The 27,399-nt window shown below is 39.0% G+C and overlaps 1 protein-coding gene across 1 annotated transcript in view; it reads right to left on the bottom strand.

The window, feature by feature from the left end:
- LOC142225850 (facilitated trehalose transporter Tret1-like) overlaps positions 1–27,399 on the bottom strand; it is a 331,321-nt gene that overhangs the window by 191,813 nt on the left and 112,109 nt on the right. The window contains exon 4 of the mRNA XM_075295671.1: positions 12,276–12,604. Coding sequence (XP_075151786.1) covers positions 12,276–12,604 — 329 coding nt within the window. The remainder of the gene's footprint in view (positions 1–12,275; positions 12,605–27,399) is intronic.

Below are 27,399 nucleotides of genomic sequence, written 5' to 3'. Positions count from 1 at the left end.
CTAAATAAATTTATGTTTATATTATAAAATTATTTATGTATGTTTATACTCGACTCCACGTTCTTCTTTTGTTAGAGTTTTTGAATTCCTTCCAAATTTTAAAGTTTTGTACCAAAAACAGTTTTTTGTTACAAAATTGTTTTTTTTTTGCAATAAAAAAATATTTTATCCAAAAATCAGTTAATTTCGTTTATATCAAGCACTGTTACTGACTATAAATCTTTAATAACCCACATTTCGAAGTTTCATTATAGAAATTTTATATAGTATAAATATAAATATGTAAATTAAAAAAAAGTGTTCGGTCGGAGCAGGGATTGAACCCACGACCCTTTGCATGCAAGGCAGACATGCTAACCACTGCTCCACGTGGCAAACAAATGTATGTTTCCGTTAAATAATATTATGTTTGCATGGGCTCGTGGGCGCTGCAAACTATGCTATATAAATGTAACTTATAACGATAGTTATCTACTGGTGACCATAACAGCTACGTAGCCCGATTCGATCGATTTTCCGTGCTCGGTTCGATTTTCCGTGCAGGCGAAAGGTAAAATTTAAAAAATTTATAAAAGTGAATAATTTCTTCAACATTATTTGTATTACAGAAAAAGGTGCCAAGAACTAAAATATTTCGTGGAAGTGAAAATTACGAGTATGTTAGGCAAAAAAATTCTTCCAAGCATATAATATTTTTGGGCTCAAAATGCTTCCAAACATATAATATGTTCACATAAAACAAACATATTAATGTTTCGGCAGTATCCAATAATATATGTGCTTCCTGCAAAATATGTTTGGAACATATGTTAAAGAAGCGATTTTTTTTAAGGGTGCACGCAGCATGAGCTTGCAGGTAGCCAGGGGCATACCAACAGATTCTAGTTCCCCTGGAATATGTAAAGTAGTCCCTACCCTTGCCAACTCATCCGCTTCGAAGTTCCCCGGTATGTTCCTATGGCCAGGCACCCATATTAGGTGAATATTGTACTGCTCAGCCATCTCATTGAGAGATTTGCGGCAGTCGATGGCCGTTTTCGAGTTGAGGAACACAGAGTCCAAGGATTTTATTGCAGGTTGACTGTCTGAGTATATATTAATGCCCACATTTTTTGGAACATTACTTCTCAGCCAATTCGCCACCTCTCTTATTGCTAATATTTCAGCCTGAAAAACACTACAGTGATTAGGTAATCTTTTTGCTATTCGAAATTCCAGATCATTAGAATATACTCCGAACCCCACTTGTCCATCCAATTGGGAGCCATCAGTGTAGAAATCTATATATTCTTTATTCCCCGGGGTCTGTGTGCACCACGCCTCACTGTTGGGGATTAGAGTCTCAAACTTTCTGTCGAAAAGTGGACTCGCCAAAGTATAATCCACTACGTTAGGCACATCTGGCATTATTTTGAGGACCGAACTGTGATCGTAACCTTTTTCCGACCACAGCGATAGCTCGCGCAACCGCACAGCCGTTGTTGCAGCTGACTGTTTGGCCAAAATGTCTATAGGCAATAGATGCAGCATGGCATTAAGGGAATTTGTTCCTGTCTTGCTGAATGCGCCTGAAATACACAAACACGCCATACGCTGAACTTTATCGAAACAAGTCGGTTTCTGAAGTGCCGGCCACCAGACTACAACACCATATAGCATTATAGGTCTAACCACTGCCGTGTATAGCCAATGCACAATTTTTGGTTTTAGTCCCCACTTTTTTCCTATTGCCTTTTTCCACGAGTACAAAGCTACAGTTGCTTTTCTCGCCCTTTCTTCAATATTAAGCTTAAAGTTCAGCTTCATGTCCAAAACAACGCCAAGGTATTTTGAAATTCACCAAAGGGAATTTCAATACCCCCTAAGGAAATAGGCCTAACCGTGGGAGTTTTGCGATCTTTGCAGTACATGACTAATTCTGTCTTTGCTGGATTTACCCCAAGACCTTTCTTTCGCCGATTTCTCAGTCATCCGGAGGGCCCTCTGAATAATATCTCTGATTGTAGATGGGAATTTTCCCCTGACTGCCAGAGCCACATCATCTGCGTATGCCACCAATTTTATCCTTTCTTTTTCTAGGGTAACCAGAAGGTTATTTATAGCAACATTCCAACGAAGAGGTGATAGAACTCCTCCTTGGGGAATGCCTCTGTTCACATACCTTTGTATGTTTGCTTGTCCTAGTGTGGCTGAAATACGTCTCTTCATTAAAAGTTCGTCTAATAGCCTAAGTATACATGGATCAACATTCAGAGTTATCAGTCCATTTAATATCGAGCTCGGATGGACATTATTGAACGCCCCTTCGATGTCTAGAAACGCCACGATTGTGTATTCTTTGACAGATAGTGAGCTTTCAGTAGACCTGCCCTTCGAGTATACAGCATGCATAGAATCGAGAAAAAACTTGAATCGATGCTAGTTCTAAGATAAATATCTACCATCCTCTACAGAGTCTTAAATAGGAATGAGGATAAGCTGATTGGTCGGAAATCCTTCGCCCTCGATTGAGAGGCTTTTCCCGCTTTAGGTATGAAAACGACTTTTGTTTCCCTCCACTTTCCTGGGATACATGATTGATACATCCTTTATATATCGCCGACAACCAGGGGATAATTTTGTCAGTCACTGCTTGTAACTCCGCCGGAGTAATTCCATCAGGTCCGGGGGATTTGAATGGTCCAAAGCTATTTAATGACCATCTTATTCTAGATTCCGATACAATTTCCTCGATAGGAAACGACCGCTGAGACACTGTGGCACCGCCAGAACCTGGTTCAACCGTCTGATTTCCAGGAAAATGTGTGTCCAATAGTACCTCCAGCGTCTCCTCACTGGACGTTGTCCAATTGCCCTCCAATATTTTAATGAAACTTGGAGCGGAGGTGGTGGATGCTAGAACCTTTCGTAGTCTGGAAGCCTCGGACGTATTCTCAATACTGCTGCAGTAATCATTCCAAGAGTTATGCTGAACATTTCTCAGTTCTCGCTTGTATCCTCTCAGATTCTACTTGTAAGCGTCCCAATCCTCAGGGGCTCTAGTGGACTTTGCCTTGTTAAAGAGCTTCCTGCAGGATTTCCTCATATTACTTAATTCCGTAGACCACCATGGTGGTCGATTTTTCCCCCTTGGCTTCCCTCTATGGCATGCAGCTTTCAGTGAGATGTTGAAGGCCTTAGTAATCCGCTCCACTGCGTGTTCGATATCTTGCACATTTCGCATATTTGACTCTGTTATTTCCGGTATCATCATATTGAACGATTCCCTATACCTATTCCAATCAGCTTTCTTAACATTTGGCGGAAATATGGTCTTGGTATGAACATCAAATTTGAAACTGATGTAGCGATGATCTGAGAAGGTGTGTTCACTTAAAAACTGCCACTCAGATATCATTTCATTCAGTTCTTGCGAGGCCAAGGTGATGTCCAAAACCTCTTGCCTGTTTTTAGTGACAAAGGTTGGACATCTCCCTTGTTGCAGACTACCAGATTAGTACGCAAAATAAACTTTATTAGCGACTCTCCTCTTGCATTAATATCACTACTTCCCCATATACTATGATGCGCATTCGCATCGCATCCCATAATGAGTTTCGTCTTTGTTTTCAGTGACTCCTCAACTAAGGTCTTAACGACACATGGAGGCATCTCCCTGTCATGTCCCATGTAGACCGAAGATACCCAATATTTGTATTTGGCTATTTCTAAATTGGCAACGACAGTGTCTGTATTGCACATTGAAGGAAGCGGAAACAAGTTAAGCTCGTTTTTAGCAATTATACAGGCTCGATTTACATCATTATCAGTATACTGCAATAGTTTGAACCCCGGAGTACTTAATTCACATATTTTGTTTCTATAAACGTGTGGTTCTTAAATAAGAACTATATCTATGTCCCCTTTCATTAGGAGAACTTTTAAGGCAGCACATGCAGCCTTGCAATGATGAAGATTTTTCAGGAGGATCCGTAGGACCATCGAGATTTTCAACAACCGTCACATCAGCCGCTTCAATCGAGTCATCAAGAATGTCCTCTTCAGAGATCTCGGTGACTCTCGCAATAAGCATAGGTTCAACTTTGGTGAGTTCTGAGGCAGTAGAAACCTCCTCACGCATACGGTATCTATCCATGTCTTCAACTTTGGTATCTCCCTCGACTTCGCAAGAGGATCCGCTTACTTCTGATTCAGACAGAGGCTTATCCATTTCTGAATCCTTTAGCTGATCGTTTTTACACACCTTCATTTGGATATAATGAAAGCCATAACATACACGGCCCTGAGACTTTGCTAGATGTGGCAAAGACTGAGTGTTCAATATAAACACTGCATGCCGTCTTGGTCCATCCACTTCATCCAAACGGCCAACCTTCTAATCAGCATTTTGGAAGATCTGGATTGCATCGTTTCAGCCTATTTAAAATAGAATCAGGGAAATCGTCCTTGATACCAACCAGCTTCTTGGTGTCGAGGATCTGGGCCGGGAAACTTTTCCAGCACCTGTGAGTAGACGACAGACAGAGCATTCTCAATTTCCTCCCATTTTTGCTTTGGAACCATACCGCCCAATGCTCCTTTATTAATGATAGCCATCACAAGGCCGTCTTTAGCAACTGAGGCAAACGGTCTTTGATCCTTTTTGGATGATGAATCTCTTTCGTGAGGGATTACCTCCCTCTGATGTCGTTACCTTAGAAAAAGTTCTACACGCTCACAAAAAATCGCTTCTGTAACATATACTCCCAAACATATTTTGCTTCAAGCATATACATTTTTGGGTATTGCCCAAACATTTATATGTTTGATCTCTTCCAATATATAATATGTTTGAAAGCATATTGGTCTAAACAATATATGTTTGGGTAGTCTAAGTTCCAAACATTTTGTATTTTTGCATCCAAATTCAATAATGTTGTCTTCCAAAAAACAATATGTTATTATGTGAACATATAATATGTTTGGAAGCATTTTGCACACAAAAATATTATATGCTTAAAAAAATTCTCCCAAACAATATTGTGCTCAAAATTTTATTTATTTATTTATATATTTACAATCATAATGAATTATGAAAATAAACAGGTAATATAGGTGCTAACAACATAGGTTTTCGACCTGAATGCTCAAAATGTTGTTTCTGCCCAATTGTATATTCCCCCACATCTTTCTCACTTCCACGAGATTTTTTAGTTCTTAGCACCTTTTTCTGTAATACAAACTTTGTAGAAGAAATTAATCAATTGTATGATTTTATTTTATTTTAATTTTACCTTTTGCCGGACGGGGATTCGAACAGCGGACCACACAGTTTGTAAGGATCAAAGAAGTAGCTGATCAATTGCCCAAGGAAAAATAAAATGTTAATTTTGTAATAACAAGCAACAACCACCAACTTAATTCAATATCGCTCCCTGTTAAATAGCGCTCCAAGCTACTAAACACATATATGTTTATAGGCTATTTCTAAATTAATATATGTTTGCATCCAAGCATATTATATTTACAAACATTTTATGTCCCAAACATAATATGTTCTAACATATTAACATATATGTCCCAAACATGTTATGCTAGTTTATGAACATTATATGCTTGCACTCAAAAATATTGTGTTTAAAAATTTGTGTTCCAAACATTTAATGTTTATAGCCAAACATATGAAAAACAGTCTTTTTCATCCGTGTACTTGTCAGAGTGTCGCCACCTGTCGACCCGTCTACAGGCCTAACTCTTGGTCATTGTCCAGATTTATAACTCCAGTCGATACCCGTCCACTGGGCCCTGAAGTTAGCAACCCAGTGGATGACTTGGAATTTCGCTGCATGGTGGCTTAATATCCCACCACACTTGAAATTCTTAGTAGGTGCCTATTACGATGAGTTTATCCGCTATTGAAAAACACGCCCGTTCCGTTCGACGGTTGAATAGACGATTAACTCAACGAATTGCTTTCTTACGAGTTTTGATGCATAGTATAATCATATAATCGTTTAATTTTTTTATTTTGTTGTGATAAATTGATTCATAAATTGCATTCCATGAAATACCCTACAAATGATAGTTATATTTGATTCACTGCATTAGGTGTTCACAATTATATAAATTTAATTATTTCCTTAATATCTTTTGATTTTTTTTATTACTGTTCTAAAATACATTTATATTTCAAATATTAGTATGGTATGTTTAATGATAATTTTTATCATGATACAATGATTGTAAGGTAGCCTCTGTAGAACAAAAATAACAACAAAAACATAAAAGCAGCTCATCATAACGTCAAACTAAATGTCGGTGAAAAGTAAATAAACAAATACAAAAATGTTTGTTTTGATTTTGTGTTGCTCATGAGAAATGGTTTTCTTTGTTTGGTATGGAAATACATTGTGAGTGGAAATATTCAAACGCGTGCAATAATTTTGGAATTTCTATATATATATATATATATATATATATATATATATATATATATATATATATATATATATATATATATATATATATATATATATATATATATATGGTGACCCCCGTCACCATTCTATGGCGGTGAGTATAACAATACGAGAATTGTTTTGCATTTCAGTTTACGAACGATGGAATGTATAACTCAAAATTATTAATAATAATTACATGTGAACTAAAAATATTCCATTAAGGAATGTTCTACCAACTACTATTAACTATAGGGATTGCCAGTATGAAATTAATATCCTCTTTCTAATTCAATTTCCGTTAAAAAACTGATAGAAAATTGTACTTATTACACACAAAAAAAAAATCTGGTTCAATCACGAAATTAATTGATCCAATTAATTTTTTAATTGAAATGTCTTCAATCACAGAAATGATAGTATCAATTAAAAAATTAATTGAAGGTCAATTAAAAAATTAATTGATCCAATTAAAAAATTAATTGATACTATTAATTTTTGTGATTAATTTTTGTTTCAATTAAAAAATTTGTTGAATCAATTAAATTTTTAATTGAATATTTTTTAAAACTCAATTAAAATTTTAATTGGAAAATTTTTCGTGAAATTTTTTTCTGTGTAGTTACAAAGTACATTACATTTCTCAACCCTTCCACTACCGAAATAAACCTAATGTTAAAAACTTTAATTTTTCTTCTGTTTCTACTTGTACTAACAGCATGTAGAACAAAAATTGTCATTTTGAGAACCTACCTCAATTACTTCAAGAGCTATATGAGCGTGTTCTGAAAACTTGATTCTTGAATTGTGACCAAATGGCCTTACGAAAATAAGCGCTATTTGGCCTATAATATCTTTCAAAGTATGGAAAAAAACAAAAAAGAACCCGAAGTAGTATCAGTTATAGTTTTTGTGTGAGTGTCCATTTACTAGAAACATGTAGTAGAAAAATTGTTTCAAATTTTCGTATTTTTCGTTTATTGTTAAAGAAGTTTATAAAAAAGCCTCTACTTTAAAATAACATCGAGAAATAGATCGAAACTAAGTGCGAAAATAGAATTTGGTGTCTTTTTCAAATGGCCTTCTAAGTGGACATCGGTAGTGAAAGGGTTAAGTAGTTGTATATTATAACAAACGAATTTTTTACTATAAGTTAAGAAAATTTGTAGGAAAATTGCCATCGTATTTTGTAAGCCATGGACTAACCGATTGTTACTTAAAATTGGTAAGGTTTCTTTTGGAACAGTTAATTTTCATTGAAAATGCGTAAAATTAACTAAAACACAGGAAAATGCTTGTAATAAATTATAGTAAAAATCTGCTTAAATGAACGAAACTTTTTTTGTGTACTGCAGTGGACCTTGCCGTTATTGGCAGATGCAAATGCAAAGACACAATGGAACTACTAAATTACGCTCGAACTTTAAAAAACATTGGATATTCTTATATCTTTTCAAGAGATGGGAAAAATTTTTATAAGCGTAATGCCATATCGAAAGCCCAAATAATTAGAAACAAGGATGAAGTTGATAAAATTCTATTAAATTCGGCTACTCAGCCATGGAAACGAAGATCGGGAATCCAAAATGAAATAGAAACTGTCATTGAATCAGACGCAAGTAATGATATGCCATATGTTTCTCCATCTTAAGTAATGTTTATATATAATTGATTATAGATAAATTGTATTAGTTCCTTTTCGGTAAAAATGAATAATTGTTATTTTCAAAACTTTTCATTATTTAATAATTATTTAGATAATATTAATTATTAATGTTTAAATAGCGTTTGCTTAAACGTGAGAAGCGTTTCTTCGCTGGATAAATTCAATGAATTTAAATCGCTTATAGCAGACTTTTCGAAAATTCCTGATATAATTGCTATACAAGAATCGTGGTTTGAAGAACATGTAACCCAATTATATAAGATTCCAGGTTATTCGGACGTTCACTGCTGCAGGAGTGATGGGTACGGAGGTACCTCGCTATACGTTAGCGATAGATTAAATTTTTCAACTAAATATTGCAAAAGTGAAGGTTATATAGATAGAATAGTAATAGTACTTAATAATTTTCGCGTCGAGAATAAGCCATTGGAAATTGTTACTGTATACCGTTCTCAAATGTGTTGTACTAATGATTTCTTTAGTATACCTGGAGAGCTTTATGGAATCTCGTTCACAATTTGCTATTTGTCCAACATGCTTTTGAATTATGATGTGCAGACTTGTCACCATTTTATTACCAGGCCCGCAAGTGGTTCGAGCATTGATCATGTGTTCAGCAATATTTCAACCGAAGTTACTGTACATTCGGCTGTCAATTGGCATGACAGATCATAACATTGTACATATTGAAATTGCGAGCGACTTTGTTAGTAACCGTGACACTGAGATAATGTCAGCCGGTGTGATTATGATAGTCTTAATCGATATTTGCAGGTTCATTTAGATGGATTCGATGAGAGTTTAGGAGCATCTGAGTCAGCAGAGAGACTGGTCACTATTATTAATGAGGGTGTTTCGAATTCGACGACTGCATATACATATAGAAAGCCATTAAGGTTTTGTATTGCTCCGTGGATTAGTCGGAATGTACAATCTCTGATTATGTACAAGCAGAAACTATTGAAGAAACGCAGGAAATGTAGAAATTGGAAGTATGACGATATGGTGAAAAGGTTGAGTAGAATTATGAAAGTAGCTTTAAAGATATCTCGCAGCAATTACTATTATGACAATCTGATGCAAGTTGGTGAAGATCCTAAGAAATGTTGGCTTTTTCTTAATAACGCCATAGGGAGAGTGAGGGAGAACAACATTTGCCTTGTCTTTGAAAGTGGGGAAATTGACTCACATCATCAAGATATAGCCAATAGATTTAATGGGTACTTCATTGACTCGGTTTGTCATTTACGGCAGCAGATCCATATACGGCCAGGTGATAGATGCGGACGTTACCTCGCAGTGCGAACCGGTTTTCTTTACCAACTGCATCAATTGGGGAAATTGAATCAGTTTTGTGCGATTTGAATGTTAGGAAATCTACTGGATATGACAGGGTGTACCCTAAGACTATAAAGGGTGATACGGTCAAAATTTGGTCAAGGGAAAACGCGTGTAAAACGGTGAAATCGTTTATTTAAAAAATCAAATTAAATTTCTTTTTCAAGTTCAATTAGTATAAAATTCAGGAAAAATATTCAGTTAGGCTTTCGCTTTTCCAAATCCGAAGTGCCGGGCCTCACGCTTGACACCTGCCATCAGATTTTGTACAACCACCTTGTCCACCTTCTTCGCCGCAGAAAGCCAGTTTGTCTTGAACTGCTGCTCGTCCTTAGCAGTTTTTTGGTCTTCTTTAGGTTCCGCTTGACAATAGCCCAGTGTTTCTCAATTGGGCGGAGCTCTGGCGTGTTGGGAGGGTTCTTGTCCTTGGGAACCACCTGCACGTTGTTGGCCACTCCATGGCTTTTTTACCGTAATGGCAAGATGCCAAATCCGGCCAAAACAGCACGGAACAACCGTGTTTCTTCAGGAAAGGCAGCAGACGTTTATTCAAACACTCTTTCTTTGCGAACTTTGACAGTTTTATGTGCTTGAAAATATCTGCTACCTTTCCCCTTCCTTTTGCCGTATAAAACTCCTGTCCCGGAAGCTGCTTGTAGTCGGCTTTGACGTAGGTTTCGTCGTCCATTACCACGCAGTCAAACTTCGTCAGCATCATCGTGTACAGCCTCCGGGATCACGCTTTGGCCGTCGTATTTTGTTTATCATCGCGATTTGGAGCCACTACCTTCTTGTAAGTCGATAGTCCGGCTCGTTTTTTTGGCTCGATGCACGGTTGTACACGATACACCCAGCTTATTTGCGGCATCTCGGAGAGAGAGGTTAGGGTTTCGCTTGAAACTACCGGCAACTCTCTTTGTCGTCTCAGCGGCTTCCGGTTTTCGGTTTCCCCCCGATCCAGACTTCCTGGCTATCGACAAACGTTCCCCAAACACTTTAATTACATTTGTAACGGTTGATTTGGCAACTTTTAGCGATTTTGCTCGGATTTTCGCGATGCGCGAGCAAAATTTTGATACGCTACTCTTCTTGCTTGGACGGCATTTTGACAACTGAAGAGTGAATTCTAAGATCAAAAGAGGAGCACCATTCTACACACACACACCTTCAAAATGAGGGGTATTCAGGTTTTTTAAATGCAAAATTGAAAGAAATACGTCAAGTTTATATTGACCAAATTTTGACCGTATCACCCTTTAGTTTTCTGTAAGGAGATCTTAGCTCCAATATTTCTTAGGATCTATAATAAAATGGTTGAGTCTGCTGTTTTTCTCGACTGCTTGAAGGTTAGTAAAGTCATTCCAATTCCGAAAGTTGTAAACGCCTCAACGGTTGAGAGTTTTCGTCCTGTTTCAGTTCTCTCGGTACTTGAAAAGTATTTGAGAAAATTGTTTATCAAAGGCTTCGTTTACATTTCGAAGGGTATATTTATAGGTAACAGTTGGGATTTAGGAAGGGTTGTGGAGCTGAGGAAGCCGTTTTAAATGTTGTGAATAGCATATGTGATGGTTTAGATCGTGGATCAAAGGGTGTAGCAGGTTTGTTTGTTTATGGCGTGGTTGGGAGTGAGAGAGAGTGTTGCTTAAAAGTTACTTGCGTAATAGAAAGCAGTTTGTTGAAGTCGGTAGTTGTCGAAGTAGCACTTCAGTTGTGAATTGCGGTGTGACACAAGGAAGTTGTTTGGGTCCCTTGCTTTTCACAATATATATAAATGACATAAGCAACTTGGATTTGGCGGGTAGAATGTTTATATTTGCTGATGACGTATGCTTGTTGTAGCCGTATGGGAACGATTTAATGTTAAAGATTAATATGGAGAGAGATGTTGCTCTTATTCTTGAATTTGTCCGTATCAATAAATTAATATTAAATCCGACAAAGACAAAAATTGTACGTTTTACTCCTCGCTTCAGTGATGAAGGGGATTTCAATATTCAAATGGGTGGACATACTATTCAGACAAGTAAATTCGTGAAGTACCTGGGTGTAACATTTCAGGCAAACCTATCATGGGATATGCACTAATCTGAAATTAAACGGATTGGGGGTGTTATTCAAAATGAAGAATAAACTCTCCAAGAAGGCGAAGACTCTTTTTTATCAAGCGTTAATTCAGAGTCATTTGAACTACGCAGCAGTAATTTGTGCAAGCAGAAATACCACAATACTGAAAACTCTCCAACGACTGCAGAACAAGGCAATAAAGATTGTACATAAATTACCACAAACATATCCAACTTTTTCCCTTTATGCAGATGTGTGCAGACCACTTTTGCCAATTCGTGGCATATATTTGTACCAATTGTTAATATATGTGTTTACATCTATGAATAATATAGGATATCGCACGGTGTAATATTTTCCAAATCAGATGTTATTTCATACAAGGAATCGCCATAACCTGAGAATGTCGCATTGCAGACTTGAAATCACAAAAAAAAAATCATGAGAATTCATGAGAGCTAGTGAATATAATAAATTGCCTGACGAATTAAAGTCTATTACCATGATATCTCAATATAAAGTAGCTCTCAAAGCCTACATATTAAGTAAACTAGAAACGCTTCTTACCTAATTAAGATATAAATTATTTTAATTAAATTTAAACTTTAATTGAATTGATTTGTAAATATTACATATAAGTAAATTGTTGCCAGCTCGTCTCAATAATGCCTTAAGGGCGCTGAGACCAACAAAACATGGAATGTTATACTTTAAATGAAATAAAAGATTATTTAACAAAAAAAAAATAATAGCTAGCTATGCACACTTACCAAAGTCTTCGTAGGAAATTGAACCTTCTTCATTTCGATTAGCAACTATTGATTTTAGTGTCTCAAATTCATCACCGGAGTTGTGTTTTGTATCGGCGGCACAATGCCGATAGAATTGGAATGATTGTTCGGCTGCTATATATCGCTTCTCTTTCAATAGATGATGCGGTGTTTCGGGAAACATAAGTGAGAGTAGAAAATAAATTATTGGTAACAAGCCTATTGCAAAGGGTATTATGTGGTATGCCATATGAGTGGATACAACAAATCCTAGCAGAACACCAAAGTTCACCGACAACATCAGCATAGTTGATAGGGTTCCCCTAATACTGCAAAGAATATTAAAAGATTTAAATAAGTGTGTAATAAAAATTTTAAATGGTATGATACAATATATTGTTAGGAATGATATATATATATATATATATATATATATATATATATATATATATATATATATATATATATATATATATATATATATATATATATATATATATATATATATATATATATATATATATATATATATATATATATATATATATATATATATATATATATAAATCGTTCGGATTATCGCTCATAAGACTAAGGGGCCTTGAATTAAGGCATGCCTCGATTCTGGCTAACATAGTGCTGAACTCCTCAAAAGTGAACTTCTGTGAGTGAGACACCTTCTTAAGATGAGTCTTGAAACTCTTAACTCCTACCTCTCAAGACCACCCATATGTGGCGCACCAGGGGGAATAAATTTCCATTCTAATAATTGGAAGGCATTAAGCGAAATGAGATTTTGCATCACTTCGGAAAGAAATCGTGCTTGGTCTCTGCCAAGAACATTAGAAGCTCCTACAAAATATGTCCCATTATCAGAAAACATCTTAGAAGGACAGCCTCTTCGAAAAAAAAACCGAGTAAATGCAGCAATAAAACAATCAGTCGACATATCATTTGTCGCTTCCAAATGAATTGCCTTAGTCGTAAAGCAGACAAACACAAGCACATATCTTTTAGTGATACGGCAACGTCCACCAATGTAGGTTTTAATATCAAAGGGGCCTGCAAAGTCGACATATCATTTGTCGCTTCCAAATGATTTGCCTTAGTCGTAAAGCAGACAAACACAAGCACATATCTTTTAGTGATACAGCAACCTCCACCAATGTAGGTTTTAATATCAAAGGGGCCTGCAAAGTCGACTGCAGTGCATGTAAACGGGCGAGACAATGTAGTTCTCTCAGGGGGCAGAGCGGCCATAATTTGGTCGACAGTTTTCTTCCGAAACAGTACGCATGCACGGCAATTATGGATGATTGTTCTGACGAGATTCTTCAGTCTGGACACCCAAAATTCTAATCTCATTAATCTCAACATTAATGAATTTTCACCATGTACCGTATTCCTGTGAATATACTCCAGGTACAATTTGGTAAACCGGGCATCATAGGGTAGAATTTGGGGAATCTGTCGTCATAGGTGAGAGTAGGGGAACGCGCAAGTCTACCATTCATCCGCATAAATCCAACAGAATCTATAAACGGATTGAATTTCGACGGAGGGGCCTTTCGAGATAACTGCGCATTGTTCTCCAGCGCCACATATTCAGGGAAATGACGACGCTGGCAGAGGACAACAAGACGGCCTTTCACAAAGTTGATTTCACTTTGTTCCAAATTGAAGGATGAATGCGTATGTGTCGATCCAAACTTCGGGTGTATTCGATGAAAGAATCTGAATACATATGCCAAAACTCGCAGGGCTCTGGATAAATCAGGGAAACGGGCCAAAATATCCTCAGGAGAGGATAATTGGTTCAAATTGACTCGAATCGGTTTAGTTTCAAGATTCGTCATGATTCTAAACGTAGATTTTGACCATTCGGAGCGAGGGCGACATAACCAAACTGGACCTTTCCACCAAAGGTTATTCGTTAGAAGATTGCGCGCTGAAGAACCTCTCGAGGCTATATCAGAGGGATTATCGTGTGATAGAACATGATGCCAATTATTAGTACCGATCTTAGTAGAGATGTTACCTACTCGATTAGCAACAAACGTAGACCAGTTACACGGGGGCTTCTGAAGCCACGACAAAACTATTTTCGAATCAGTCCAATAGAATGTCTCAATTTCTGGGAGACTCAGCTCGGAGCGTATAGTCTCAATCATATCAGCCAATAGAGTTGCACCGCAGAGCTCTAAACGGGCAAGGATTCAACCTTGATTGGCGCTACCTTAGTTCGTGCTGCGAGTAGATGCGTGACATAATCACCAGGGGCGTTTTCAATTCGGACGTATAGTGAAGCCGCATATGCTTTCTCAGAAGCATCACAAAATGCATGAAGCTGAACTTCATGGTCTGGGCTGAAACCAACCCATCGGGGGATCTCTATCCGTTCGATTTCACTATAGTCGTCCAAAAACGCAACCCATCTATTCAGAGTCATGGGTTTCAAACATTCGTCCCAATCTGTTTTGTCCTTCCAAATCTGTTACATTATAATCTTAGCAACTATAATCTTAGGGGCCAGTCAACCGGCTGAGTCAAACAATTTAGCAATCTCAGCCAAAACAGCTCGTTTGGTGATGGAAGATCTAGTAGGGGATGAAACCAACTTGAAAGAGAAAGCATCTTTTCCAGCGTTTCAACGTAAACCCAGAGTCTTGGCGGTTAGGTTAGGTTAAAGTGGCAGCCCGATTAAGATTTAGGCTCACTAAGACTATTCAGTCCATTGTGATACCACATTAACTAAAAGTACCTATTACATATGGGCACTTCTAGTTTTAACCGCTGAACCTTCTCGATTATTTTTCTTCGCTGAACCCACCAGATTGTTCCAAAAACATTAGCAGACTACTTAAGTTAACGTTTTCCAGATCCGCCAGTAATGTGAAGGTATATGCTCCTAAAAGTTGCTTGCGCTATACACAAAATGAAAGACACTCACACAAGAGGTGTTTAATTGATTATTTTTCCTCCGCATCATGACAGCTCATACAATAGTCATTATACTTCGTTTTTGAAGTATAATGTTTTTGAAAAATCGCCTATCAGGCAGCGACCCGTTATAGCAGATATCAGGAGTGATATCTGACGTTTCGAGAACATTAGCATATCTAGTGTGCGGTTTAAGTTTAAATGGGGCCATATTTCCTTGGTGTGGTTACAACCCTTGCAATTCTTCCATCGAACATTTTCCATCATAACAGCCTTCTCACGCAGTATGAGCTTGCAGGTAGCTAGGGACATACCAACAAATTCTAGTTCCCCTGAAATATATAAGGTAGTCCCTAGCCTTGCCAACTCATCCGCTTCGCAGTTCCCGGTATGTTCCTATGGCCAGGCACCCATATTAGGTGAATATTGTACTGCTCAGCCATCTCATTGAGAGATTTGCGGCAGTCGATGGCCGTTTTCGAGTTGAGGAACACAGAGTCCAAGGATTTTATTGCAGATTGACTGTCTGAGTATATATTAATGCCCACATTTTTTTGAACATTACTTCTCAGACAATTCGCCACCTCTCTTATTGCTAATATTTCAGCCTGAAAACACTACAGTGATTAGGTAATCTAATCGCTATTCGAAGTTACAGATCATTAGAATATACTCCGAACCCCACTTGTCCATCCAATTTGGAGCCATCAGTGTAGAAATCTATATATTCTTTATTCCCCGGGGTCTGTGTGCACCACGCCTCACTGTTGGGGATTAGAGTCTCAAACTTATGTCGAAAAGTGGACTCGCCAAAGTGTAATCCACTACGTTAGGCACATCTGGCATTATTTTGAGGACCGAACTGTGACCGTAACCTTTTTCCGACCACAGCGATAGCTCGCGCAACCGCACAGCCGTTGTTGCAGCTGACTGTTTGGCCAAAATGTCTATAGGCAATAGATGCAGCATGACATTAAGGGAATTTGTTCCTGTCTTGCTGAATGCGCCCGAAATACACAAACACGCCATACGCTGAACTTTATCGAAACAAGTCGGTTTTTGAAGTGCCGGCCACCAGACTACAACACCATATAGCATTATAGGTCTAACCACTGCCGTGTATAGCCAATGCACAATTTTTGGTTTTAGTCCCCACTTTTTATACCCTCCATCATAGGATGGGGGTATATTAACTTTGTCATTCCGTTTGTAACACATCGAAATATTGCTCTAAGACCCCATAAAGTATATATATTCTGGGTCGTGGTGAAATTCTGAGTCGATCTAAGCATGTCCGTCCGTCCGTCCGTCTGTTGAAATCACGCTAACTTCCGAACGAAACAAGCTATCGACTTGAAACTTGGCACAAGTAGTTGTTATCGATGTAGGTCGGACGGTATTGAAAATGGGCCATATCGGTCCACTTTTACGTATAGCCCCATATAAAGGGACCCTCAGATTTGGCTTGTGGAGCCTCTAACAGAAGCATATTTCATCCGATCCGGCTGATATTTGGTACATGGTGTTGGTATATGGTCTCTAACAACCATGCTAAAATTGGTCCACATCGGTCCATAATTATATATAGCCCCCATATAAACCGATCCCCAGATTTGGCTTGCGGAGCCTAAAAGAGAAGCAAATTTCATCCGATCCGGCTGAAATTTGGTACATAGTGTTAGTATATGGTCTCTAACAACCATGCAAAAATTGGTCCACATCGGTCCATAATTATATATAGCCCCCATATAAACCGATCCCCAGATTTGGCTTGCGGAGCCTCAAAGAGAAGAAAATTTCATCAGATCCGGCTGAAATTTGGTACATGATGTTGGTATATGGTCTCTAACAACCATGCAAAAATTGGTCCATATCGGTCCTTAATTATATATAGCCCCCATATAAACCGATCCCCAGATTTGGCTTGTGGAGCCTCTAAGAGAAGCATAGTTCATCCGATCCGGCTGAAATTTGGTACATGGTGTTGGTATATGGTCTCTAACAATTATGCAAAAATTGGTCCACATCGGTCCATAATTATATATAGCCCCCATATAAACCGATCCCCAGATTTGGCTTGCGGAGCCTCAAAGAGAAGCAAATTTCATCCGATCCGGCTGAAATTCGGTACATGATGTTGGTATATGGTCTCTAACAACCATGCAAAAATTGGTCCACATCGGTCCATAATTATATATAGCCCCCATATAAACCGATCTCCAGATTTGGCTTGCGAAGCCTCAAAGAGAAGCAAATTTCACCCAATCCGGTTGTAATTTGGAACATGGTGTTAATATATGATCTTTAACAAGCGTGCCAGAATTGGTCCATATCGGTCCATAATTATATATAGCCCCCATATAAAACGTTCTCCAGATTTGACCTCCGGAGCCTCTTGGAGGAGCAAAATTCATCCGATCCGGTTCAAATTGGGAACGTGGTGTTAGTATATGGTCGCTAACAACCATACCAAAATTGGTCCAATCACACAAAAATTGGTCCATATCGGTTCATAATCATGGTTGCCACTAGAGCCAAAAATAGTCTATCAAAATTTTATTTCTATAAAAAATTTTGTCAAAATTTTATTTCTATAGAAAATTTTGTCAAAATTTTATTTCTATAGAAAATTTTGTCAAAATTTTATTTCTATACAAAATTTTGTCAAAATTTTATTTCTAGAGAAAATTTTGTTAAAATTTTATTCGGTTCATAATAAAATTTTCATCATTGTCAAAATTTTATTTCTATAGAAAATGTTGTTCAAATTTTATTCGGTTCATAATCATGGTTGCCACTCGAGCCAAAAATAATCTACCAAGATTTTATTTTTATAGAAAATTTTGTCAAAAGTTTATTTCTATAGAAAATTTTGTGAAAATTTTATTTCTATAGAAAATTTTGTTAAAATTTTATCTCTTTACTTTGTTAAACTGAATTATATACGTATTGGATCGATCTTTTTGATTTAATATATACCACGTATGGACTTACATACAATTTAGAAGATGGTGTTAGGAGGTTTTAAGATACCTTGCCATCGGCAAGCGTTACCGCAACTTAAGTAATTCGCTTGTGGATGGCAGTGTTTAGAAGAATTTTCTACGCAATCCATGATGGAGGGTACATAAGCTTCGGCCTGGCCGAACTTACGGCCGTTTATACTTGTTTCCTATTGCCTTTTTCCACGAGTACAAAGCTACAGTTGCTTTTCTCGACCTTTCTTCAATATTAAGCTTAAAGTTCAGCTTCCTGTCCAAAACAACGCCAATGTATTTTACACACTCACCAAAGGGAATTTCAATACCCCCTAAGGAAATAGGCCTAACCGTGGGAGTTTTGCGATCTTTGCAGTACATGACTAATTCTGTCTTTGCAGGATTTACCCCAAGACCATTGTCTTTCGCCGATTTCTCAGTCATCCGGAGGGCCCTCGGAATAATATCTCTGATTGTAGATGGGAATTTTCCCCTGACTGCCAGAGCCACATCATCTACGTATGCCACCACTTTTATCCTTTCTTTTTCTAGGGTAACCAGAAGGTTATTTATAGCAACATTCCAAAGAAGAGGTGATAAAACTCCTCCTTGGGGAGTGTCTCTGTTCACATACCTTTGTATGTTTGCTTGTCCTAGTGTGGCTGAAATACGTCCCTTCATTAGCAGTTCGTCTAACAGCCTGAGAATACATGGATCAACATTCAGAGTTGTCAGTCCATTTAATATCGAGCTCGGATGGACATTATTGAAAGCCCCTTCGATGTCTAGAAATGCTACGATTGTGTATTCTTTGACAGATAGTGAGCTTTCAATAAAGCTGACTAGTTCATGTAGTGCGATCTCAGTAGACCTGCCCTTCGAGTATGCATGCTGTCGTTTCGAGAACAGACTTGAATCGATGCTAGTTCTAAGATAAATATCTATCATCCTCTCCAGAGTCTTAAGTAGGAATGAGGATAAGCTGATTTGTCAGAAATTCTTCGCCCTCGAGTGAGAGGCGTTTCCCGCTTTAGTTATGAAAACGACTTTTGTTTCCCTCCACTTTCCTGGGATATATGATAAGTTGATATATCCTTTATGTATCGCCTACAACCAGGGGATAATTTTGTCAGTTACTGCTTGTAACTCCGCCGGAGTAATTCCATCAGGTCCGGGGGATTTGAATGGTCCAACGCTATTTAGCGCCCATCTTATTCCAGTTTCCGATACAATTTCCTCGATAGGAAACGACCGCTGAGCCACTGTGGCACCGCTAGAACCTGGTTCAACCGTCTGATTTCCAGGAAAATGTGTGTCCAATAGTACCTCCAGCGTCTCCTCACTGGACGTTGTCCAATTGCCCTCCAATATTTTAATGAAACTTGGAGCGGAGGTGGTGGATGCTAGAACCTTCCGTAGTCTGGAAGCCTCGGACGTATTCTCAATACTGCTGCAGTAATCATTCCAAGAGTTATGCTGAACATTTCTCAGTTCTCGCTTGTATCCTCTCAGATTCTTCTTGTAAGCGTCCCAATCCTCAGGGGCTCTAGTGGACTTTGCCTTGTTAAAGAGCTTCCTGCAGGATTTCCTCATATTACTTAATTCCGTAGACCACCATGGTGGTCGATTTTTCCCCCTTGGCTTCCCTCTATGGCATGCAGCTTTCAGTGAGATGTTGAAGGCCTTAGTAATCCGCTCCACTGCGTGTTCGATATCTTGCACATTTCGCATATTTGACTCTGTTCAAGAATGTCCTCTTCAGAGATCTCGGTGACTCTCGCAATAACCATAGGGTCAACTTTGGTGAGTTCTGAGGCAGAAGAAACCTCCTCTCGCATACGGTGTCTATCCATGTCTTCAACTTTGGTATATCCCTCGACTTCGCAAGAGGATCCGCTTACTTCTGATTCAGACAGAGGCTTGTCCATTTCTGAATCCTTTAACTGATCGTTTTTATACCCTCCATCATAGGATGGGGGTATATTAACTTTGTCATTCCGTTTGTAACACATCGAAATATTGCTCTAAGACCCCATAAAGTATATATATTCTGGGTCGTGGTGAAATTCTGAGTCGATCTAAGCATGTCCGTCCGTCCGTCCGTCCGTCTGTTGAAATCACGCTAACTTCCGAACGAAACAAGCTATCGACTTGAAACTTGGCACAAGTAGTTGTTATCGATGTAGGTCGGATGGTATTGAAAATGGGCCATATCGGTCCACTTTTACGTATAGCCCCCATATAAAGGGACCCTCAGATTTGGCTTGTGGAGCCTCTAACAGAAGCATATTTCATCCGATCCGGCTGATATTTGGTACATGGTGTTGGTATATGGTCTCTAACAACCATGCTAAAATTGGTCCACATCGGTCCATAATTATATATAGCCCCCATATAAACCGATCCCCAGATTTGGCTTGCGGAGCCTAAAAGAGAAGCAAATTTCATCCGATCCGGCTGAAATTTGGTACATAGTGTTAGTATATGGTCTCTAACAACCATGCAAAAATTGGTCCACATCGGTCCATAATTATATATAGCCCCCATATAAACCGATCCCCAGATTTGGCTTGCGGAGCCTCAAAGAGAAGAAAATTTCATCAGATCCGGCTGAAATTTGGTACATGATGTTGGTATATGGTCTCTAACAACCATGCAAAAATTGGTCCATATCGGTCCTTAATTATATATAGCCCCCATATAAACCGATCCCCAGATTTGGCTTGTGGAGCCTCTAAGAGAAGCATAGTTCATCCGATCCGGCTGAAATTTGGTACATGGTGTTGGTATATGGTCTCTAACAATTATGCAAAAATTGGTCCACATCGGTCCATAATTATATATAGCCCCCATATAAACCGATCCCCAGATTTGGCTTGCGGAGCCTCAAAGAGAAGCAAATTTCATCCGATCCGGCTGAAATTCGGTACATGATGTTGGTATATGGTCTCTAACAACCATGCAAAAATTGGTCCACATCGGTCCATAATTATATATAGACCCATATAAACCGATCTCCAGATTTGGCTTGCGAAGCCTCAAAGAGAAGCAAATTTCACCCAATCCGGTTGTAATTTGGAACATGGTGTTAATATATGATCTTTAACAAGCGTGCCAGAATTGGTCCATATCGGTCCATAATTATATATAGCCCCCATATAAAACGTTCTCCAGATTTGACCTCCGGAGCCTCTTGGAGGAGCAAAATTCATCCGATCCGGTTCAAATTGGGAACGTGGTGTTAGTATATGGTCGCTAACAACCATACCAAAATTGGTCCAATCACACAAAAATTGGTCCATATCGGTTCATAATCATGGTTGCCACTAGAGCCAAAAATAGTCTATCAAAATTTTATTTCTATAAAAAATTTTGTCAAAATTTTATTTCTATAGAAAATTTTGTCAAAATTTTATTTCTATAGAAAATTTTGTCAAAATTTTATTTCTATACAAAATTTTGTCAAAATTTTATTTCTAGAGAAAATTTTGTTAAAATTTTATTCGGTTCATAATAAAATTTTCATCATTGTCAAAATTTTATTTCTATAGAAAATGTTGTTCAAATTTTATTCGGTTCATAATCATGGTTGCCACTCGAGCCAAAAATAATCTACCAAGATTTTATTTTTATAGAAAATTTTGTCAAAAGTTTATTTCTATAGAAAATTTTATTTCTATAGAAAATTTTGTTAAAATTTTATCTCTTTACTTTGTTAAACTGAATTATATACGTATTGGATCGATCTTTTTGATTTAATATATACCACGTATGGACTTACATACAATTTAGAAGATGGTGTTAGGAGGTTTTAAGATATCTTGCCATCGGCAAGCGTTACCGCAACTTAAGTAATTCGCTTGTGGATGGCAGTGTTTAGAAGAATTTTCTACGCAATCCATGATGGAGGGTACATAAGCTTCGGCCTGGCCGAACTTACGGCCGTTTATACTTGTTATATACCTTCATTTGGATATAATGAAAGCCATAACATACACGGCCCTGGGACTTTGCTAGATGTGGCACAGACTGAGTGTTCAATATATACACTGCATGCCGTGTTGGTCCATCCACTTCATCCAAACGGCCAACCTTCCAATCAGCTGTTGGAAGATCTGGATTGCATCGTTTCAGTCTATTTAAAATAGATTCAGGGTCAGAAGAGATTGCAGGTATCCACGCATGTGCTCTAGGTCTAGCCGGTATGTCTTTCTTCTCGACTAACTCTAGAGCAGCTCCTTCCCAAACTTCACCAATTAGTATCAGAGCAGCTTTAAAACATTCTATAGACCTCTGGTCCTCAAATGCGACTAGCTTAAATCGTCCTTAATACCAACCAGCCTCTTGGTGTCGAGGATCTGGGCCGGGAAACTTTTCCAGCACCTGTGAGTACCCGACAGACAGAGCATTCTCAATTTCCCCCATTTTTGCTTTGGAACCATACCGTCCAATGCTCCTTTATTAATGATAGCCATCACAAGGCTGTCTTTAGCAACTGAGGCAAACGATCTTTGATCCCTTTTGGAGGATGGCAGCTCATCCGGTGATCGTTCCCTTTTTCCAGCCTCAAGAATTCCTTGAGTCCATTTTAAGGAATCGTTTTGTTTGGCGATCAGCCAAAGGATACCGAAACGGACAAGCCTCCGGTAGAGTCAGCAGTGAAAAAATCTCCTAGCGAAGCCGAAGGAGACATAAAACCTACAGACTATGGCGAAAATCATATGCGGGAAGTTTCTACAGGCTCAAGCCTCACCAAAACTGAACCGCGGATTGTTGCGAGAGTCACCGAGATCTGTGAAGAGGAAGCCCTTGATGACTCAATTGAAGCGGCTGATGTGACGGTGGTTGAAAATTTGGATGGTTCTACGGTTCCTCCAGATAAATCTTCACCATTGTAAGGCCGCTTGTGCTGCCTTAAAAGTTCTCCTGATGAAAGGAGACATAGATATAAAGGGTGATTTGTTAAGAGCTTGATAACTTTTTTTTTTTTTAAAACGCATAAAATTTGCAAAATCTCATCGGTTCTTTATTTGAAACGTTAGATTGGTCCATGACATTTACTTTTTGAAGATAATTTCATTTAAATGTTGACCGCGGCTGCGTCTTAGGTGGTCCATTCGGAAAGTCCAATTTTGGGCAAATTTTTCGAGCATTTCGGCCGGAATAGCCCGAATTTCTTCGGAAATGTTGTCTTCCAAAGCTGGAATAGTTGCTGGCTTATTTCTGTAGACTTTAGACTTGACGTAGCCCCACAAAAAATAGTCTAAAGGCGTCAAATCGCATGATCTTGGTGGCCAACTTACCGGTCCATTTCTTGAGATGAATTGTTCTCCGAAGTTTTCCCTCAAAATGGCCATAGAATCGCGAGCTGTGTGGCATGTAGCGCCATCTTGTTGAAACCACATGTCAACCAAGTTCAGTTCTTCCATTTTTGGCAACAAAAAGTTTGTTAGCATCGAACGATAGCGATCGCCATTCACCGTAACGTTGCGTCCAACAGCATCTTTGAAAAAATACGGTCCAATGATTCCACCAGCGTACAAACCACACCAAACAGTGCATTTTTCGGGATGCATGGGCAGTTCTTGAACGGCTTCTGGTTGCTCTTCACTCCAAATGCGGCAATTTTGCTTATTTACGTAGCCATTCAACCAGAAATGAGCCTCATCGCTGAACAAAATTTGTCGATAAAAAAGCGGATTTTCTGCCAACTTTTCTAGGGCCCATTCACTGAAAATTCGACGTTGTGGCTCGTTAGTAAGTCTATTCATGATGAAATGTCAAAGCATACTGAGCATCTTTCTCTTTGACACCATGTCTGAAATCCCACGTGATCTGTCAAATACTAATGCATGAAAATCCTAACCTCAAAAGAATCACCCTTTAGTTCTTATTCAAGAACCATACATATATAAGAACAAGATCTGTGAATTAAGCACTCCGGGTTTCAAACTTTTGCATAATACCGGTACCGATATAAATCGAGCATGTATAATTGCTAAAAACGAACTAAACTTGTTTCTGCTTCCTTCATTGAGCAATGCAGACACTGTCGTAGCCAGTCTAGAGATATCCACATGCAAATATTGGGTATCTTCGGTCTACATGGGACATGATAGGGAGATGCCACCCTGTGCCTTTAAGACCTTAGTTGAGGAGTCACTAAAAACAAAGACAAAACTCATTATGGGATGCGATGCAAATGCACATCATAGTATTTGGGGAAGTAGTGATACTAATGCAAGGGGAGAGTCGCTAATAGAGTTTATTTTGCGTACTAACCTGGTAGTTTGCAATAAGGGAGATGCACCAACCTTCGTCACCAGGAACAGACAAGAGGTTTTGGACGTAACGTTGACCTCTCCGGAACTGAATGATAAGATATCTGAGTGGCAAGTTTTGAGGGAACATAGCTTCTCAGATCATCGCTACATCAGTTTCAGATTGGCTGTTCGTACTTCAAAGACCATATTTCCGCCAAATGTTAGGAAAGCTGATTGGAATAGGTATAGGGAATCGTTCAATTCGATGATACCGGAAATGCCGGAGACAAATATGAGCACTGTGCAAGATATCGAACACGCAGTGGAGCGGATTACTAAGGCCTTCAACATTTCACTGAAAGCTGCTTGCCCTAGAGGAAAGCCAAGGGGAAAAATCGGCCGCCATGGTGGACTACGGAGTTAAGTAATATGAGGAAATCCTGCAGGAAGCTCTTTAACAAAGCAAAGTCCACAAGAGCTCCGGAGGATTGGGACACTTACAAGATGAATCTGAGAGAATATAAACGAGAACTGAGAAGGTCTCAACAAAACTCTTGGGATGATTACTGTAGCAGTATTGAGAATACGTCAGAGGCTTCCAGACTACGGAAGGTACTAGCATCCACTAACACCGCTCCAGGTTTCATTAAAACATCGGAGGGAAATTGGACAACGTCCAGTGAGGAGACGTTGGAGGTACTTTTGGACACACACTTCCCTGGAAATCAGACGGTTGAACCATGTTCCGGCGGTGTAACAGAGGCTCAGCGATCATTTCCTATCGAGGAAATTGTGTCGGAATCTAGAATAAAATGGGCTTTAAATAGCTTTGGACCATTCAAATCCCCCGGACCTGATGGAATTACTCCGGCGGAGTTACAGGCAGTGGCTGAAAGAGTTATCCCCTGGTTGACGGTGATATATAAACGATGTGTAAACTTAGCATATATTCCAGAAAAGTGGAGGGAAACAAAAGTCGTCTTCATACCTAAAGCAGGAAAAGCCTCTCACTCGAGTGCGAAGGATTTCCGACCAATCAGCTTATCCTCATTCCTACTTAAGACCCTGGAGAGGATGATAGACATGTATCTTAGAACTAGCGTGGATTAAGGTTTGCTCTCGAAACGACAGCATGCATCCTCGAAGGGCAGGTCTACTGAGACCGCATTGCATGAACTAGTCAGCTTTATTGAAGGCTCACTATCTGTCAAAGAATACACAATCGTGGCGTTTCTAGACATCGAAGGGGCGTTCAATAATGTCCATCCGAGCTCGATATTAAATGGACTGACAACTCTGAATGTTGATCCAGGTATACTTAGGCTGTTAGACGAACTTCTAATAAAGAGACGTATTTCAGCCCCACTAGGGCAAGCAAACATACAAAGGTATGTGAACAGAGGCACTCCCCAAGGAGGAGTTCTATCACCTCTTCTTTGGAATGTTGCTATAAACAACCTTCTGGTTTCCCTAGAAAAAGAAAGGATAAAAGTGGTGGCATACGCAGATGATGTGGCGCTAGCAGTCAGGGGAAAATTCCCATCCACAATCAGAGATATTATACAGAGAACTCTCCGGATGACTGAGAAATGGGCGAAAGATAATGGTCTTGGTGTAAATCCAGCAAAGACAGAACTAGTCATGTACTGCAAAGATCGTAAAACTCCCACGGTTAGGCCCATTTCCTTAGGAGGTACTGAAATTCCCTTTGGTGAGTGTGCAAAATACCTTGGCGTTATTTTGGACAGGAAGCTGAATTTTAGGCTTAATATTGAAGAGAGGGCGAGAAAAGCCACGGTAGCTTTGTACTCGTGCAAAAAGGCAATAGGGAAAAAGTGAGGACTAAAACCAAAAATTGTGCATTGGCTATACACTGCAGTAGTTAGACCTATAATGCTATATGGTGTTGTAGTCTGGTGGCCGGCACTTCAGAAACCGACTTGTTTAGATAAAGTTCAGCGTATGGCGAGCTTATGTATCTCAGGCGCATTTAGTAAGACAGGAACAGACTCCCTTAATGTCATGCTACATATATTGCCTTTAGACATTTTGGCCAAACAGTCAGCTGCAACAACGGCTGTGCGGTTGCGCGAGCTATCGCTGTGGTCGGAAAAAATGTACGGTCATAGTTCGGTCCTCAAAATAATGCCAGATGTGCCTAACATAGTGGATTATACCCTGGCAAAACCACTTTTCGACAAAAAGTTTGAAACTCTAATTCCCAACAGTGAGGCGTGGTGTACACAGACCCCGGGGAATAAAAGATATATAGATTTCTATACTGATGGCTCCAAATTGAATGGACAAGTGGGGTTCGGAGTATATTCTAAAGATCTGGAAATTCGAATAGCGAAAAGATTACCTAATCACTGTAGTGTTTTTCAGGCTGAAATATTAGCAATAAGAGAGGTGGCGAATTGGCTGAGAAGTAATGTTCCAACAAATATTGGCATTAATATATACTCAGACAGTCAACCTGCAATAAAATCCTTGGACTCTGTGTTCCTCAACTCGAAAACGGCCATCGACTGCCGCAAATCTCTCAATGAGATGGCTGAGCAGTACAATATTCACCTAATATGGGTGCCTGGCCATAGGAACATACCGGGGAACTGCGAAGCGGATGAGTTGGCAAGGCTAGGGACTACCTTACATATTCCAGGGGAACTGGAATTTGTTGGTATGCCCCTAGCTACCTGCAAGCTCATGCTGCGTGAGAAGGCTGTTAGGATGGCAAATGTTCGATGGGAGAATTGCAAGGGTTGTAACGACACCAAGCAAATATGGCCCCATTTCAACTTAAACCGCACACTAGATATGCTAATGTTCTCGAGACGTCAGATATCACTCCTGATATCTGCTATAACGGGTCGCTGCCTGATAGGCGATTTTGCAAAAACTATTGGCGCGAAGTATAATGACTATTGTATGAGCTGTCATGAT

This window comes from Haematobia irritans, chromosome 2 (assembly GCF_050003625.1).
Source record: "Haematobia irritans isolate KBUSLIRL chromosome 2, ASM5000362v1, whole genome shotgun sequence".
NCBI classification, from domain to species: Eukaryota; Metazoa; Arthropoda; class Insecta; order Diptera; family Muscidae; genus Haematobia; species Haematobia irritans.
Note: the sequence above shows the minus strand (reverse complement) of the source record. Positions and strands in the feature narration are given on the sequence as shown.